The sequence below is a fragment of the Elephas maximus genome, chromosome 10, assembly GCF_024166365.1.
Source record: "Elephas maximus indicus isolate mEleMax1 chromosome 10, mEleMax1 primary haplotype, whole genome shotgun sequence".
In the NCBI taxonomy this organism is placed as follows: domain Eukaryota; kingdom Metazoa; phylum Chordata; class Mammalia; order Proboscidea; family Elephantidae; genus Elephas; species Elephas maximus.
This window is the reverse complement of record NC_064828.1, coordinates 82,574,909-82,591,339: the sequence shown is the minus strand read 5'-3', so window position 1 is coordinate 82,591,339 and position 16,431 is coordinate 82,574,909. Positions and strand designations below refer to the sequence as shown.

At 42.2% G+C, this 16,431-nt stretch overlaps 1 protein-coding gene across 1 annotated transcript in view; it reads left to right on the top strand.

Annotated features, from left to right (window-relative positions):
- Window positions 1-16,431, top strand: part of SLC8A3 (solute carrier family 8 member A3) — a 200,372-nt gene that overhangs the window by 182,729 nt on the left and 1,212 nt on the right. The window contains exons 4-7 of the mRNA XM_049897952.1: window positions 3,496-3,513; window positions 7,484-7,608; window positions 8,167-8,266; window positions 14,662-14,937. Of these exons, the coding sequence (XP_049753909.1) occupies window positions 3,496-3,513; window positions 7,484-7,608; window positions 8,167-8,266; window positions 14,662-14,937 (519 nt within the window). The remainder of the gene's footprint in view (window positions 1-3,495; window positions 3,514-7,483; window positions 7,609-8,166; window positions 8,267-14,661; window positions 14,938-16,431) is intronic.

Genomic DNA, 16,431 nt, shown 5'->3' with positions numbered 1-16,431 from the left:
CTCCTTCAGAACATCATGGAAAATGGAGCAGTGAAACCCACCTGTTTGTCTACAAGGGATGATTACTCTGCAACTACTTGATGCTCATATAACAAGGAGCAGCATAAAGCCTTTTTCTTGAGGGTAGATCTAAGAGATTCATAAACTATACTCCCAAAGGTTCATCTACGGGTTTTCTGCTCTATCCCAGATGATTGATCAGATATCCTTGGCTGCTGAGGATTTTCTGCAGAGCTGACCAGTTCTGGGTCCTCACTGGTTTGGACATCTTGGTGCAGTGAAAGCAGAAGCCCTCTCCATCTTCCATTGCTCATCTCCATGGTCACCTTATAGAACGTGCCATCAACCTGACTGCCAAGGAGTACTGGAAGAAAGAGAAAGCCCCTGATTCCATTGCTTCCCATATTGTATTCCTGCCAATTCTCTTGTTCCTGTCACCAAGAGTAGTCTCAGAATTGTCTCATTCCCACCTCCCCTGTGCATTTACTCAGTGTCTTCATGATTGGTTGAATGCCACAGACACCCAAGGCCATTATAAGCCAGCTTTGTCAATTTCCACTGTCCTAGATACTTAGGTGCAAATAAAAGCAGCACAGAGAATCATGTAGGGTATCTGAAAGGAAGACGGTGGCTCCAGACCAAAAGAAAAGGATTGGGGGTCCATCTATGCCTTTATTCCACCAATAAGGGAGCTCTTCTTTTCTGCCTGATCAACAAACCCCTACCAACAGCAGGACAGAGAGTGGCCTAAAATAAGCCTTGTGCTCTTCAAGATACCTGGCCAGAAGCAAATATCTATGGCTGCTTCCCACTTGAGGACACAATTATTTCTGCATTGTATTCTTGTCCAAGGAGGTGTCATCAAAGCCTTGGTAGAATCTAGACCTGGAGGAGGGAGTGAGTGAGCAGACAAGGATTTCAGCAAACTGTCTGTGTGACAGGGCGTCAGATCTGCTCAGCGACCAAGGTAGAAGGTACCAACAAGAATTTGTCAGTTTCCTGGCCCCTGTTCTATTATCTGTGGGGTCAATTTCCAGTTTCTTTACTTCTTCCTATATTCTGGCATTAGACCATAAGGTGAAAGAACATACAGCCTGATTGTCTAGACTCAGAATCAAATGGAAACCCATTCTGATTTCCAGAGTTCCCTGCTGTTCTCAGAGTGAGAGACAGTGCAGTGGAAATTGCTTTTCATTATCACTGCTGCATGGGAAAGTCTCAGGCTTTCAGAATGGCACAGTCTCTGCACAGTCAAAATGGCAATTGCATTAAAGAAAAAAAAATGAATTTGGAATAGAAGATTCTAGACTTGGCAAACAAAACAGACTTCAAAGTTGTTAAAAGCCCTGGACAGGCACAGGGAGGGGAAAAGGAGGATGAAATAGGAAAGACAGTTGCCCTGGAGTGAAAAGAGCCCTAGAGTCTAGAAGTGAACTTCTGAGACCAACACTGAGCAGCAGAGTTAGGGCTGTTGGAACCTGGGCTGGGGCGTTGGAAGCCTCAGGTGGGAAAGGCAAACTCTCTCTCCCAGGAGAGACCTGTGTGTTGCTCCTATTTCCACATGCACAGGCTCACCCTGACAAGCTTCCAATTACTTTCAGAGCCTCTGCGATTTCCTACTTGTCCCTGGTATGCCTGAGCAGGGATAAATGACTCCCACCTGACCCTGGCAATCAATACAAGGGAAAGTTCAGCTCCAGCTTCTCTCAGCAGCAGCAGCAGAAAACACACCCTTGAGGTACTGTGTCACTCAAAGTTGGCCTACCTGGATCTTGCTGACCCATCTTTAACTGCTGAGTAGAAAGTCTTGGATTCATGGAGATGACAACCACAGCATTATGCAATTGCATCTGACTACAAGCCCTCTCTCTGCACTAGGAATGAGCTGGGTGTTCTGAGTGTAAAAACAGGGCAGCAGCAGGGACCTTTGGGGGAAGAGCTGCCCTGTGTGGCCTACCTGGGCACACTGATATGTTGGGATCTCTGGACCTTGGGGGCCAGGGAAGCTCTTCCATGTAGACTTAAAGAAGGAGCAGAATGAACAAGCTCTCTTTCTCACTATCTATCTGTCTCAGTGAGGTAAGGAGATCCATTGCTCCATTACCCCCCTTGGAAATCTAGATGGGAGATACCAGAAAAAGCCAACCCTCTGTTCACCCTGCTTATAAACTACACAAATGCTAGATCCACATGTATCTTCAGTGGCTGTGAATATGAGGCTATGGGCCATATTCACAGACCTGAATTGCATTCCTAGAGAATCTTAGAAGAAGCCATTCACACACACCCCGCCTTCCTCAGCAATCTCTGTCAGTCACCAGCTGCACCAGTAGCGTATGACAGCATGTTCTCAGACCTTTGTCTGATATGAGCCAAGAAGTGAGGGGCTATATAAGCCACCATCAAAGTGATAATGTGATATGTCACAAGAAATTTTAATTTTTGGATCATGAAGTCTAAAAGAGTTTATTGTAAGTACAAATGCAGGAGTTAGGGGAAAAATGTGCCAGGTACTTCTTTAACTCAACTTCCCAGTCCATATAGGGATCTTGCATTTGTCATCTCCCATCTATGTATAGCTTTCAGTATGACAGTCTCTCTGGACTTTGATTTATTCTGCCCTTTTTGGAACAAAAAGACTACCATTCAGAGATGCAGCATCATAAGATGTATGGAAAAGACAATTGCCAAAATAGACAACAAACAACATATCTTTATTGAACACCTGCTAAGTGCAGGCACTTTGTTAAACATTGGTGATACAAAATTGTATGAATCCATGGTTCCTAAACTCCAGGATATATCTATAAAAAGATAAACCATTCATGGAAAAAATTCTATAGGGGTTACCTTTTCACTAGGTCATTTTTTTAGAGGAAATAGAAGTTCTGGCCAACATGGTAGCTTGGAAGCCAGTTGTGGCCATGGAAACCTTATGGGCACTGCGTAGCTGACATGATCTGACTATGAGTTTAGAAATAGAAGACATGAAACTGGGCACTGTTCCACTCTTGCACATGACCACCCAGTGCTATGAGTTCCGTTCAAGCCCCAAGGTCAAGCTGACAAGCTAGCTACTATGGCAGGATGGCAACCTATACAGTTGTCATGGTAACTGGGTTTTCACTACTTCTTTACAGAATAGATGTGTTGACCTGATCCCCTAGAAGATCACAAAGTCCCTACCCACTTGATTCCCCTATCCTCAGTCCTCCATCCCTAAACCTAGGATCACAGGGAGAGCATGGAGAAAACTCTTATAATTGCAGGGCCCTGGTGCATGGCAGCCTCTTCAGCAATTTGCACTTCTTGCTGCTGCTGCTGTGAATGCTCCGAATGCTGCCTTTTGCATGCGGCTGCAGAGCTCTCAACTACTAAGCTCACTGCTTTCTTTATGTTGCCAGCAACCACAACACCTGGGGACACTTTTAAGATGGGACCTTAATGCTCTTTCCTTTTCTTTCTTCCCCTTGCCTGGTATCCATTTGCAAACAGCGCTCCTGTTGTCTCCAGGTAAGAGGTGTCTTGTCCCTCTTTTCCACTTCTTGCCAGTGCCATTATTTGGTTTAAGACCAATGTCCTTTGACTGATTTAATAGGGACTGCAGGCTGAAGTAAACCTGACGATTTCCCCACTTTTAAGTAATCGTGAGAAGTAGACGATTCCTTGAACACTGTTTCTGTCAATAGAAGTGGTAAAGGCATAGCTGGTTCTCTCTGGGAAACGGAAGAAAAATTAAATTTATCAAAGAGATGGTGATCACAGACTTCTCCTGATGGAGAAAGTATTCATCCATCATCTAATGTTGTGGAGGAAAAGAGGATGAGAGAGCCAGAATCTCCTAATAGGATTGTGCTGGGATCTGGAAGAAAATACTTTGATCCCAAGAGATCAAAGAGCTGCCGTGAGAACTTGAAAAGCAATTTTCAAAGAATTTGGAATTTTACTGATCCCAGAGATCTTCCATCTTACGGCAGCTAAAAGCTAAATTGCTAGAGTTTTGGTTCATTTATCATTGACCTTTGAAGCCACTTGTGCCATGAACAGTAAGAAGAATTGGGATGTTATGTTGGGAGAGACAGTGTTCTGACTGGAAATAGAAATTCTAGGGAATTTATTTTAAATAAATCCTTATGCATAATCTAGATCCTGTGTAGGGCATGCACCTACTTTGGGAGTGCACTTGCATGAGTTGAGTCCAATCATAAACAACATCCAACTTTGTGACCAGAAAGGAAATTATTGCCAGCATGTCCAGCAATACTATAACTATAGCAGAGTGGACTGTCCAAGGCTTTTCAATACATTTTAAAATAATGTCTTATATTTCAATATTCTTTGAAAATAGAAAAATATCAAGGACATTTAAGAGGCCAAACATCTTACAGAGTTCATTGGTATTCAAAGTCACCTACAGATTACATCCTGGGTTTAGGGAGGGGCAGGGTACGTAGTAAGTACACTTGCCTCCTTACAGCCTTAAATTTTAAAAAATGTAGGTAACCTTACATTTCCCTTTTTGGAAAAAAAAAAATTACTCCAGCTTCCTTGGCCCCTTGCTTCCCTTTTAAACCAATGGGATAAGGGCTACCTGCAACCCCATGTATTCCATGATTCCCCTAGTGTCTTGCTTTAATAGTATTGAGTCTTCCCTCTGCACTTGAGCCATCTTCTTGCCTGAGAAAGCATTTAGGCTTCTTTGTTCCAATTCTTACCTCTGTCCTCCACCAACCACACACATACACCTGAAACAAAGATTCTGATTTAATTTAAGCTTGTTTATACTTTTAATATTTGCACAAATACCAGTGTAAACTAAAATGAGATAAGAGCGTATGTTTTCCTAGATCTTTCAATCTTAATCCTTTAATTTAGAAGACCTTGATTAGGCTTTAAATCCATTGGACATCTCAGAGCCTTGTTCTAATTTTCCTGGGTGGACAAGCAAACATGATGAACAATGCCTGGCAGTAAGAGGTGGAGAGTAAATATGTTCATTACAAGCTACACTACCAAGCTCAGGGGCTTTGGAATGAGGACACTGGCTGCGTCATACAGCTTCTCTCTGAGGACATCTGTGGAGCATTCATGACAACCTGTTCTAGTCTGGCCTAGCAAGCTCTTTGTTCTTCCAACATTTGTTCAATCTGCCATCCTATTAATTAGTTTATATTCTGAATTTCTTCTTTCTCTCTCTCCTCCCCTTATTCCTTTATCTGAGAGCTTGCTTAGTGCTGTCCGACATCAATCTGACTATCTAAATCACCTGAGATCTGTCATTTATCCTCTTTACTGGAAATTCTGAAGAGTCACCTAAACTAGTGATAAGTATCACTATTGTCTTTATGGGCTTGACACTTGTCATTCTCTCAACAAACTAAATTTGAATTTAAAGGAATGATCACTACAAAAATAGAAAAGAGGAAGAAATTATTCCCAAACCAAGACACTAAATCAGAGTTGCTTTAAAGGCATGTGAATGAATCAATTAATGAATACATATGGAGTACCTCTGTGGGGCTGTGGGAGGTCTAAAAATATAGGGTTGGCTATTTGTCTAAGAGATTTTTGCAGAAAGTTGGAAAAACTGACTGTCGACACAGAGGTGGACAGGTCAATAAGTAGATCAATGTCTTGCCAGATGGATATAGTGCTAGATTGATAGCTATACAAGGGGTTAGACAGGTACATTTATATGTCACTGGAGAGCACATTATGGTGATATAAGGTTCTTGTGGCACATGTAAAGTATCACATGGGGGAATTAATGAGGGAGAAATGGAACAATACTGTCACTGTGAGGATAGGCATTGTGAGATGATGCCAAACCTGCAATGAGAGGACAAGAGTTCTCATGCTTTTAAGGAACATGTATGTTATTCCCAAATGCTTTTTCTCAGAGTGGCTTACAGCCTGGCTTCTAGGATACCTGGTGTCATAGCCAAACCCTGGCTACATCCGGACTTATCTTCATAATTAACTAATCAGACACTCAGATTCCATGAAGTGAATTCAGGCTGATAGAGTGTGTCTTCTGACTTGGAAATATACAGAAGGACATAGATCCTTGAGAAAGGACATAGATCCTTGAGAAAGAAGGTATTATTTCTGGAAAGTGGTTGCCAGCACTAAAGGGAGGACAGCACCATGGACAGCTCCCAAGAATTTTTGAATTGCCTTTTTTCTGTTTGGTGCTAGAAACACTGAGTAAAACAGCCAGCTTGGCATTCCTCCACCCACTGTCTTACCATCTTCATTCATACCAACTGAGAAAATTCTTATGTTAAATATAAGGTACTCTGATTGGCAGCTTAAACCCTTGGCTTAGTCTTTTCAGTGAATTCTTTCCCTTGCAACTTCAAGTACCCAAGTCTCACCCCTCCTCTTGCCTTGCCAATTCCCAAGCTCTGATCCATTTTGTCCTTGAGATTATCCAAGGAATAGAGGAATCCCCTGAGAGATTCACTGTGTGGAATGAAAGCAATTAAGGAGCTGAATAAAAGAATTAATTGCATGTGAGAATGTGGACTTGGATGGAAAGACATTTAAATGAGCTCTGAAAGAAACAGGCTGCCAAAAGCAATTTTCTAATCAAAGGGGAATAAAAAGATTCAATCTCTATTTCATTCTAATCCGGAAAACATGTCTTCATGGTGAAGTGGCTTAAAATGGACTCACCAGCTGAAGTAGAACATTTCTGTAACTATTCAATATGAGAAGGCACCACTGGTAAATGAATCAAGATGCTGAGGGACACAGAGAATATCTCAAAAGAAAGTAAAAGAAGAACTTTATTCTGCTTTGTTTTTGAACAAGTATTTGTCTTCCAGAGGAAATGTGCCTGATTCCTTTATAAATTCTGTGGATCTTTCGCTGGAGAACCATGAAGTTTTTTGGGAATCTTTCCAAGTTTCTCATTGTGAGGATAATACTCACATGTATGAAATGTAGATATTTCTGGAAACATCCCTTCTCTTTCTCCTTCATAGATGGGATTGTGCCAACAGTGTTGGAAACAGATGTTAATAAGAATCAGTAAATATTCTGTTTGGATTAAATGTGCTTCTCTACTTCCTACCAAGAACTGTTACATTAAGTAGTTGAACAGACAGACAAGCCCAATGGTTCAAAATAGTGGAAGGCAAAGATATTTTACTCTTGTCTCCAACTTCCCCAACATCACACCAAATGACTTGGGGACTTCATTTGTTACTATTTATTGAAAGACCTTTGAGTCAAGTTGCCCACCTAATTATAAAACAGAAAGAGGAATGCTTATCCCAGACCTATAAGGAACCCTCTTACGGTTTGATAGTTATAAAGGTCTCAGCAGTTCATGGAAAGATGCACTAAAAAATACACAAATTTTCCATTCCCAAGTGCTATTTACTTTGTACCTACTGCCCACACTCAATACTTTGAGCTATAGACTTCTAGGGAATGGAGAGTATACTAAAGATAGTCTGATTTTGTTTTGTTGCAGAGGTGACAGACAGGAAGCTGACTGTGGATGAAGAGGAGGCCAAGAGAATAGCAGAGATGGGAAAGCCAATATTGGGTGAACACCCCAAACTAGAGGTCATCATTGAAGAGTCTTATGAGTTCAAGGTCAGGCCATCAGTGAAATCTAATTGAAGAGTAGAGTAATGGGAGAGAGGCAGATGACCTGGGGTTTTGTTCCATTTTCACTACTGAATATGTGAATTTGAAACTGAACAAACCACTTACCTACCCTGGGCCTCAGTTTCTCGTTTGTAACATGGAATGAATAGCACTGGCTATTGGTGCCTACTAGGAATGTTGGAAGGAAACATAATATAGAATATGGAACAAATGGGCTCTAAAACCCCTAGCTGTATCATCACTATTGTTTAGATATATTTTAAAAACAAAGATACTAAAACCCACTACTAGAGAGCAAGATTTATTGACATCATTATTGTTATTCTCTATTGTATTACTCCAAATAATACAATGTGAAAAATTAAAACCAAAGAAAAGTGAAATAGAAATATTGTCTCATAAAATATTACCCAAGATCATTCTGTGCAGAACCCATGTGGAGCCTCTGGAATGCAGGGTGTCGTTTATTCCCATGAAGCACAACATTCCTCAATGGTTTTGAACATTCTAACCTCATTGTTCCAAGTTTTCTCTCCCTCGCAGTGTACGGTGGACAAACTGATTAAGAAGACAAATCTAGCTTTGGTTGTGGGAACCCATTCCTGGAGGGACCAGTTCATGGAAGCCATCACTGTCAGTGCAGGTAAGAAAGGTCTCAAGATGAGTACAGACTTTGCTGAGAGAAGCAGGCAACACCTGAGAAGGAAGAGTACAGCCCACATCAATAAAAAAAATAGCGAAGTGCAGTTTTGGGGAAGGCCTATGTATACAGTCTTCCTAGGTCTAGTCCTAGATGTTTACCTCTTTCACTGGGTCACCTTGGAAAAGAATCATGGTATAACTAAAAGAGTGTGGATTTTAGAGTTGATGTCTATCTCTGGTTTCAAATTCTGGTTCTTTCATGTGAACTTGTAAAAGTTATTTAACATCCCCGAGTCTCAATTTCTTCAACCAAAAAGTGGACTATTACTACTCTTCTCAGAAAGGTATTATGTTAAACAGAATCTGGTACTGTCTTGGTTTCTTAATCCTGCTATAAAAGAAGTGCCACGGTGGGTAGTTTTAGAGAATAGAAGTTAATATTCTCATAGTTCAGGAGGCTAGCAGTCCAAATTCGGGGCATCCGCTCTAGGGGAAGGCTCTCTGTGGGCTCTAGGGGAAGAATCTCAGCTTCTATAACCCTGGCGTTCTTCTGTTCATTATTGGTCTCCATGTGGCATCTATCTTGCCCCATTTGTGTTTTCTTCACTCTGTGTCTAATATGCTCTTTTTATATCTCAAAAGTTATTAGGTTTAAGACACACCCTGCACTGTCATTAACATAACAAAGAAAGCCCTGTTCCCAAATGGGATTATATCCATAGGCATAGGGGTTAGGATTCCAACACATATTTCGAGGGGACACAATTCATTCCATGTTGTTGTTGTTAGGTATCATCAAGTCAGTTCCGACTCATAGCTACCCTATGTACAACAAAATGAAACACTGCCTGGTCCTGCACTAACCTCACAATTGTTGCTATGTTTGAGCCCATTTGCAGCCACTGTGTCAATCCACCTCTTTGAGGTTCTTCTTCTTTTTCATTTGCCCTCTGCTTTACCAAACATGATATCCTTCTCCAGGAACTGGTCCCTCCTGACAACAGGTCCAAAGTACATAAGACGAAGTTTTGCCACCCTTGCCTCTAAGGAGCATTCTGACTGTACTTCTTCCAAGACAGATTCGTTTGTTCTTCTGGCAGTTCATGGTATATTCAATATTCTTCACCAACACCGTATTTTAAAGGCATCAATTCTTCGGCCTTCCTTATTCATTGTCCAGCTTTTGCATTCAGTTGAGACAATTGAAAATACCATGGCTTGGGTCACTTAGTCCTCAAAGTGACATCTTTGCTTTTTAACACGTTAAAGAGGTCTCTTGCAGCAGATTTGCCCAGTGCAATATGTTGATTGATTTCTTGTCTGGTGCTTCCATGGGCATGGATTGTTGTTGTTTTTAGGTGCTGTGGAGTCAATTCCAATTCATAGCGACCTTATGTACAACACAACAAAAGACTACCTGGTCCTACACCATCCTCACAATCCTTGTCATGCTAGAGCCCATTGTTGCAGCCACTGTGTCAGTCTATCTCCTTGAAGGTCTTTCTCTTTTTCATTGGCCTTCTGTTTTACCGAACTTGAAGTCCTTCTCCAGGGACTGGTCCCTCCTGATAACATGTCCAAAGTATGTGAGACATAGTCTCGCCATTCTTGATTCTAAGGAGCATTCTGGTTGTGCTTCTTCCAGGACGGATTTGTTCATTCTTTTAGCAGTCTATGGTATATTCAATATTCTTCACCAACACCGCAATTGGCCAGGTAGCTGCCTTCCAAATTTCTTGGCATAGACAAGTGAGTACTTCCAGCACTGCATCTGTTTGTTGAAACATCTCAACTGGTATTCTGTCAATTCTTGGAGCCTTGTTTTTTGCCAATGCTTTCTGTGCAGCTTGGACTTCTTCCTTCAATACCATCAGTTTTTGATCATATGCTACCTTCCGAAGTGGTTGAACACCAACCAGTTGTTTTTGGTGCAGTGATTCTGTGTATTCCTTCTGTCTTCTTTTGATGATTCCTGTGTCATTCAATATTTTGCACATACAATCCTTCAGTATTGCAACTTCAGGCTTGAATTTTTTTCTTCAATTTTTCCAGCTTCGGAAATGCCAAGCATGTTCTTCCCTTTTGGTTTTCTATCTCCAGGTGTTTGCCCATTTCATTATAATACTTTACTTTGTCTTCTCAAGCTACCCTTTGAAAAATTCTGTTCAGCTCTTTTACTTCATCATTACTTTCATTTGCTTTAACTGCTGGATGTTAAAGAGCAAGTTTCAGAGTCTCTTCTGACATCCATTTTGGTCTTTTCTTTCTTCTCTTTTTAATGACCTTTTGCTTTCTTCATGTATGATGTCCTTGATGATGTTCCACAACTCGTCTGATCTTCAGTCATTAGTGTTCAATGCATCAAATGTATTCTTGAGATGGTCTCTGAATTCAGGTGGGATATACTCAAGGTCATTATTCAGCTCTTGTGAACTTGTTTTAATTTTCTTCAGCTTCAACTTGAACTTGCATGCGAGGAGTTGATGGACTGTTCCGCAGTCAGCCCCTGGCCTTGTTCTGATTGATGATATTGAGCTTCTCTGTTGTCTCTTTCCACAGATGTGGTTGATTTGATTCCTGTGTATTGCATCTGGCGAGGGCGATGTGTATAGTCGCCACTTATGTTGTTGAAAAAAGGTATTTCCAATTAATATATCTGTGGTCTTGAAAAATTCTATTATGCAGTCTCTGCTGTCGTTTCTATTACCAAGGCCATATCTGATCCTTCTTTGTTTCCTACTTTTGCATTCCAATCACCAGCAATTTTCAATGCTTCTTGATTGCATGTTTGATCAATTTCAGACTGCAGAAGTTGTTAAAAATCGATTTATTCATCTTTAGCATTAGTGGTTGGTGCATAAATTTGAATACTAGTTGTATTAACTGGTCTTCTTTGTAGGCATATGGATATTATCCTATCACTGACAGTGTTGCACTTCAGGATAGATCTTGGAATTTTCTTTTTGACAATGAATGTGACGCTGTTCCTTTTCAATTTGTCACTCCCAGCAGAGTATACCATATGATTGTCCGATTCACAATGACCAAAGCAATCCATTTCAGCTCACTTTTTTTTTAATGCCTAGGATATCGATCTTCAAGCGTTCCATTTCATTTTTGACAATTTCCCTAGATTCATACATCATACATTCCATGTTCTGATTATTGATGGATGTTTGCAGCTGTTTCTTCTCATTTTGAGTCATTCCACATCAGCAAATGAAGGTCCCAAAAACTTTACTCCATCCTTGTAATTAAGGTCAACTCTACTTTGAATGCCTTCCAACTTGAGGGCCTCATTTTCCAGCATTATATCAGACAATGTTCCACTGCTATTCATAAGGTTTTCACTGTACAAATTTTTAGAAGTAGATCTCCAGGTCCTTCTTCTAGGCTGTCTTAGTCTGGAAGCTCTGCTGAAGCCTGTCCTCCATGGGTGACCTGCGGGTATTTGAAATACTGGTGGCATAGCTTTCAGCTTCACAGCAACACACAAGCCACCACAGTACCATAAACTGACAGACATGTGTGGTGGAATTCAATCCATAACAGGTACCAAATAAATACTCAGTAAATTTTGGTTTCCATCACTCCTTTCTCTCCTTAATTTATTCCCCCTGTTCTGTAAAATGAGGGCAATGCTGATTTAGAGCTGTAGGGATCAGGAATTTCTAAAATGCTTGGAGCTGACTCTCTGAGAAACCCTTCCCTGGATGATTCCAAACCTCTCCTTTGGCATGTGATAGGTCCCCTCTGTGGTGACCCACAGCACAGCCGGGAGCCCCTGAGGCCTACAGATGTGTAGGAATGGGGATGGAAAGTGTCTCCCACCACCAGTATTGCCTTTCTGCACTACCAACCCACCTTGTCCTGCCTCAGCAAAGGGCAAACAGAGAGTGCTACTGGCTTTGTCTTTTGCATAAGACTTTGTTGTCATAGCAACCCACAGGGTCATATCCCTGAGGCACTGGAGCCAGAGCCAAGGTACAGCCAGGAAGAGAGGTTTGCAGCTGCTGCTCCTGCTAATGCCCCACTTTTCACGTTGTTTGCTTTGGATCCTCACAGCTTTTCCCTCTGATAACCTTACTTTGCCCCTAAAGACACAGTAAATGGAATGTAGGCCAGATAATCTACCCCCTCCTTTTACAAAAGAGGGAACTGAGGTTCAGAAACAAGACGTAATTTACTCCAGGGTACAGATTTTCTTCATGGCAAAGCTGGAGTTAGAACCCAAGTGTCCTGACTCCTGCTCTTTGGAAACCCAGCTTCCACCGATGATGCCCAAATATTACAGAGGTTGCCCTTGACAACGCACCAGCAGGCCTCAGCACAGCAGGCCTCCCCCTGGACTTCTGACCAGGCAACTCTGCCCAAATTTCCTGGCAAGGGCTACCAGGGACTATTCCCGCTCTGTCCCATGGGATATTTGGGGGATGACACTGTCTCCCTGGTGTGCCTGCATGATCTGAGTGACAGCTGTCCCTCTGGGGATGGAGAATCCACCAGAACCAAGGTGGATACTGCAGCAGTCAGGCTGGAAAACCAGAGAAAAGCCCGGTTGGTGCCCAGGGAAGAGTGAGCATGCAGAGCTGGTTGTGCTTTCCTTTACCTAGGCAACCAGGTGCTACCTGCTCCCACTTCCTTTCTTCACCACTCCCTGTCCCTCTAAACTTTCCCACCCTATTTCTTTTTAATTTTATTGTGGTAAAATATATATAGCATAAAATTTGTCATTTTAGCCATTTTTAAATATACAATTCAATGGTATTAATTACATTCATCATGTTGTGCAACCATCACCACTATCTATTTCCCCAAATTTTCATCACCCCAAAGAGAAACGCAGTACCCCTTCAGCAATAACTCCCTATTCCCCTTTTCTCTAGCCCTGGGTAACCACTAATAAGCCTTTCTCTTCAGATGTTTCATACAGAATTTCTGGTGGTGCAGTGTTTAAGTGCTCGGCTGCTAACCGAAAGCTCGGCAGTTCGAACCCACCAGAAGAAAGGTGTGGCAGTCTGCTTTTGTAAAGATGACAGTCATGGAAACCCTATGAGGCAGTTCTCCTCTCTCCTATTGGGTCGTTATGAGTTGGAATCAGCTCAGCAGCAGTGAATTTTTTAGGGGTTAAGGTGTTTCGTATAAATGGGATGATACGATATTTGTCTTTTCGTGTCTGACTTATTTTACTTATTATAATGTTTTCAAAGTTCATCCAGATCGTAGCATGTATACGAACTTCCTTTCCCTTTGTGACTGAATGATATTCCATTGTATGTGTATACCACGTTTTGTTTATACATCCACCTGCTGATGGACACTTGGAGGGTCTCTACCTTTCAGCTATCATGAATAATGCTACAATGAACATTGGTGTACATGTATCTGTTTGAGTCCCTGCTTTCAAAGCTTTGGGGTATAAACTTAGGAGTGGAATTGCTGGGTCATAGGGTAATTCTAGGGAGCCCTCGTGGCACAGTGGTTAAGAACTATGGCTGCTAACCAAAAAGCCAGCAATTTGAATCCACCAGCCGCTCCTTGGAAACCCTATGGGGCAGTTCTACTCTGTCCTATAGGGTCTCTATGAGTCAGAATTGACTCAACAGCAATGGGTTTGGTTTTTAGAGCCCTGGTGGCACAGTAGTTAAGTGTTCAGCTGCTAACCAAAATGTCAGCAGTTCAAATCCACCAGCTGCTCCTTGGAAGCCCTAAGGGGCACTTCTACTCTGTCCTATAGGGTCGCTATAAGTCGAAGTCGACTTGACAGCAATGGGTGTATATAACAGGTATGGTAATTCTATGTTTAACTTTTTTGAGGAACTATGGAACTGTTTCCTACAGTGGTTGTACCATTTTGCATTCCCACCAACAATGGGTGAGAGTTCCAATTTCTCCGTATCCTCACCAATACTTGGTATCTTCCTTTTTTTTAGTAATAACCATCCTAGTGGGTGTGAAGTGGTATCTCGTTGTGGTCTGATGACTAATGACTGACCTTGAGCATCTCTTAATGTGCTTATTGACCATTTGTGTATCTTTTTTGGAGAAATGTTTATTCAAGTCCTCTGCTCATATTTTAATTGGGTTGTTTAACTTTTTGTTGTTAAGTTGTAGGAGTTCTTTCCCACTCTCTTAATCTCTTTCCTTCCTTATTCTGTCTATCCTTTCTCTCCCGTTCTCCATCAGTGCCCTGAATTCAAACTGACCAAGAAGGCCAACCCAATTCATTCCCATTTCCCATCTATTTTCTGGTGCTCACACCCTGGGCCTCACCAACTGTCCAAAAGAAAGCTGAAGTACCCTTCCATCTGATGATGCCTGTGGTGTAGGTTGGACATGACTACTCTCAGATCTGACCTCGATGCCCTGTCCTGGGCCTATTTGTCTTGCCTCCAGCAGGGGACGAAGATGAGGATGAGTCAGGCGAAGAGAGACTGCCGTCGTGCTTTGACTATGTCATGCACTTCTTGACGGTCTTCTGGAAGGTGCTGTTTGCCTGTGTGCCTCCCACAGAGTACTGCCACGGCTGGGCCTGCTTTGTTGTCTCCATCCTCATCATCGGCATGCTCACCGCCATAATCGGGGACCTGGCCTCTCACTTTGGCTGCACCATTGGCCTCAAGGATTCCGTCACGGCTGTTGTTTTTGTGGCATTTGGCACCTCTGTGCCAGGTGAGAGTGAGGGGAGTTGGGTTTGTAAAGAGGATATTACCTGGTTCAAATGATCCCTACACTCTGCCTCATTATCTTCCTCACCATCTCAGATCTGAGCTTAACAAAGCCTCTGCCTTTAAGGTGCACAACAGTCTATCAAAAAGGTTAATGATAATGCTAATAATAATAACCAGCACTTGCTGATTATTTTCTATGTGCCAGGCACTATGTATGCTAAGCAATTTACATGTTTTATCCCATTTAAATTCTCACCAAAACCCTATTAAATATGGATAATTGTTGTCCCCATTTGACATATGGGGAAACTGAGACTCACAGAAGTGGCCCACTTTGATAACCTCTACATTATGGGAATAGGCCAGAAATAATGGAATTCAAAGAACATACATGTCATTCTCCCTCCTTTTCCCCTGGCAGTCAGTCTCTGAGAGACTGAAGACTAGGCTGAAGATATCACAATAGAAGTGCCCAAAAGGATTCTTGGCCTCCTCTGTTTGGAAGGACACCTCTAAGTACAAAGTGTCTCCTAGCAGAACAAAGGAAGCTTAGCGAGCCCTTGTCCTTCCATATGATGGATTACATACTCTTTTCTTTTTTCTTATAAACACCGAGAGACAAATAGGAGTAAGCATTCATTTATTCATTCATTAGACGTATATTGATTAAGTACCTCTTATGCCCGATACAGTATTGTGCTAGCTGCTGGGGACGTAATGGGAGACAGACAGACATGCTTCCCTCTCCACACAGAGTTCGTAATCTAGTGGAGGAGACTACACACAACCATTGTAGTTAAAATTATCTCGATAAATCTCTGAAGGAAAAATTGCAGGTGCTGGGCAAATATAACACAGAGGGGCATGGGCTAGTCTGGGGCCAGGAATGGCTTCCAAGGAAAGATACCTTTAAGTTGGGCCTGAAGATGAGTAGGAGTTAGCAGGTGAAGAGGAGCTGCATGACCTCAGGCACTTGCTTAACTCACTCAGGGTCTCTGCACTTTGAGTTCTTGCCAGGGAACTGACATCCCAATTGCCCTAGAAAGAATAAAAGGGCATCCTCACAGGGAGATTAGGCTGAATCTCATCAGACAAGGCTCACATAGCCTGGACCAAGGGGAACCCGTGCTGTACCAAGAAAACATCTCCTCTGGAGAGTAACAATCTACATCACACTCTAGGAAAACTTCCTTCTAAAACCCCATCACAAATCAGTGAGATTATTTGTATACCAGTGATGCAAGCGGTTTGTCTATCACAGAAATGTATTGGGTGGGAGGATATTAGATGGGTGAATCGGGGAAGGCTTTGCAGAGTTGATGCCTGTGATCTCTGCTCTCTAGGCTTTGAGGGAATTGAACTAGAAGAGGGGAACGAGTGGATTGGGAAAAAGGAGCTGACACGGGGAGAAACAGCAGAGGATCAGAGGCAAAGAAGTCATTGCAAGAAGGGGAGAGGTTTTCTCTGGGAGAGCTAAGAAAATTGGCAACAATGA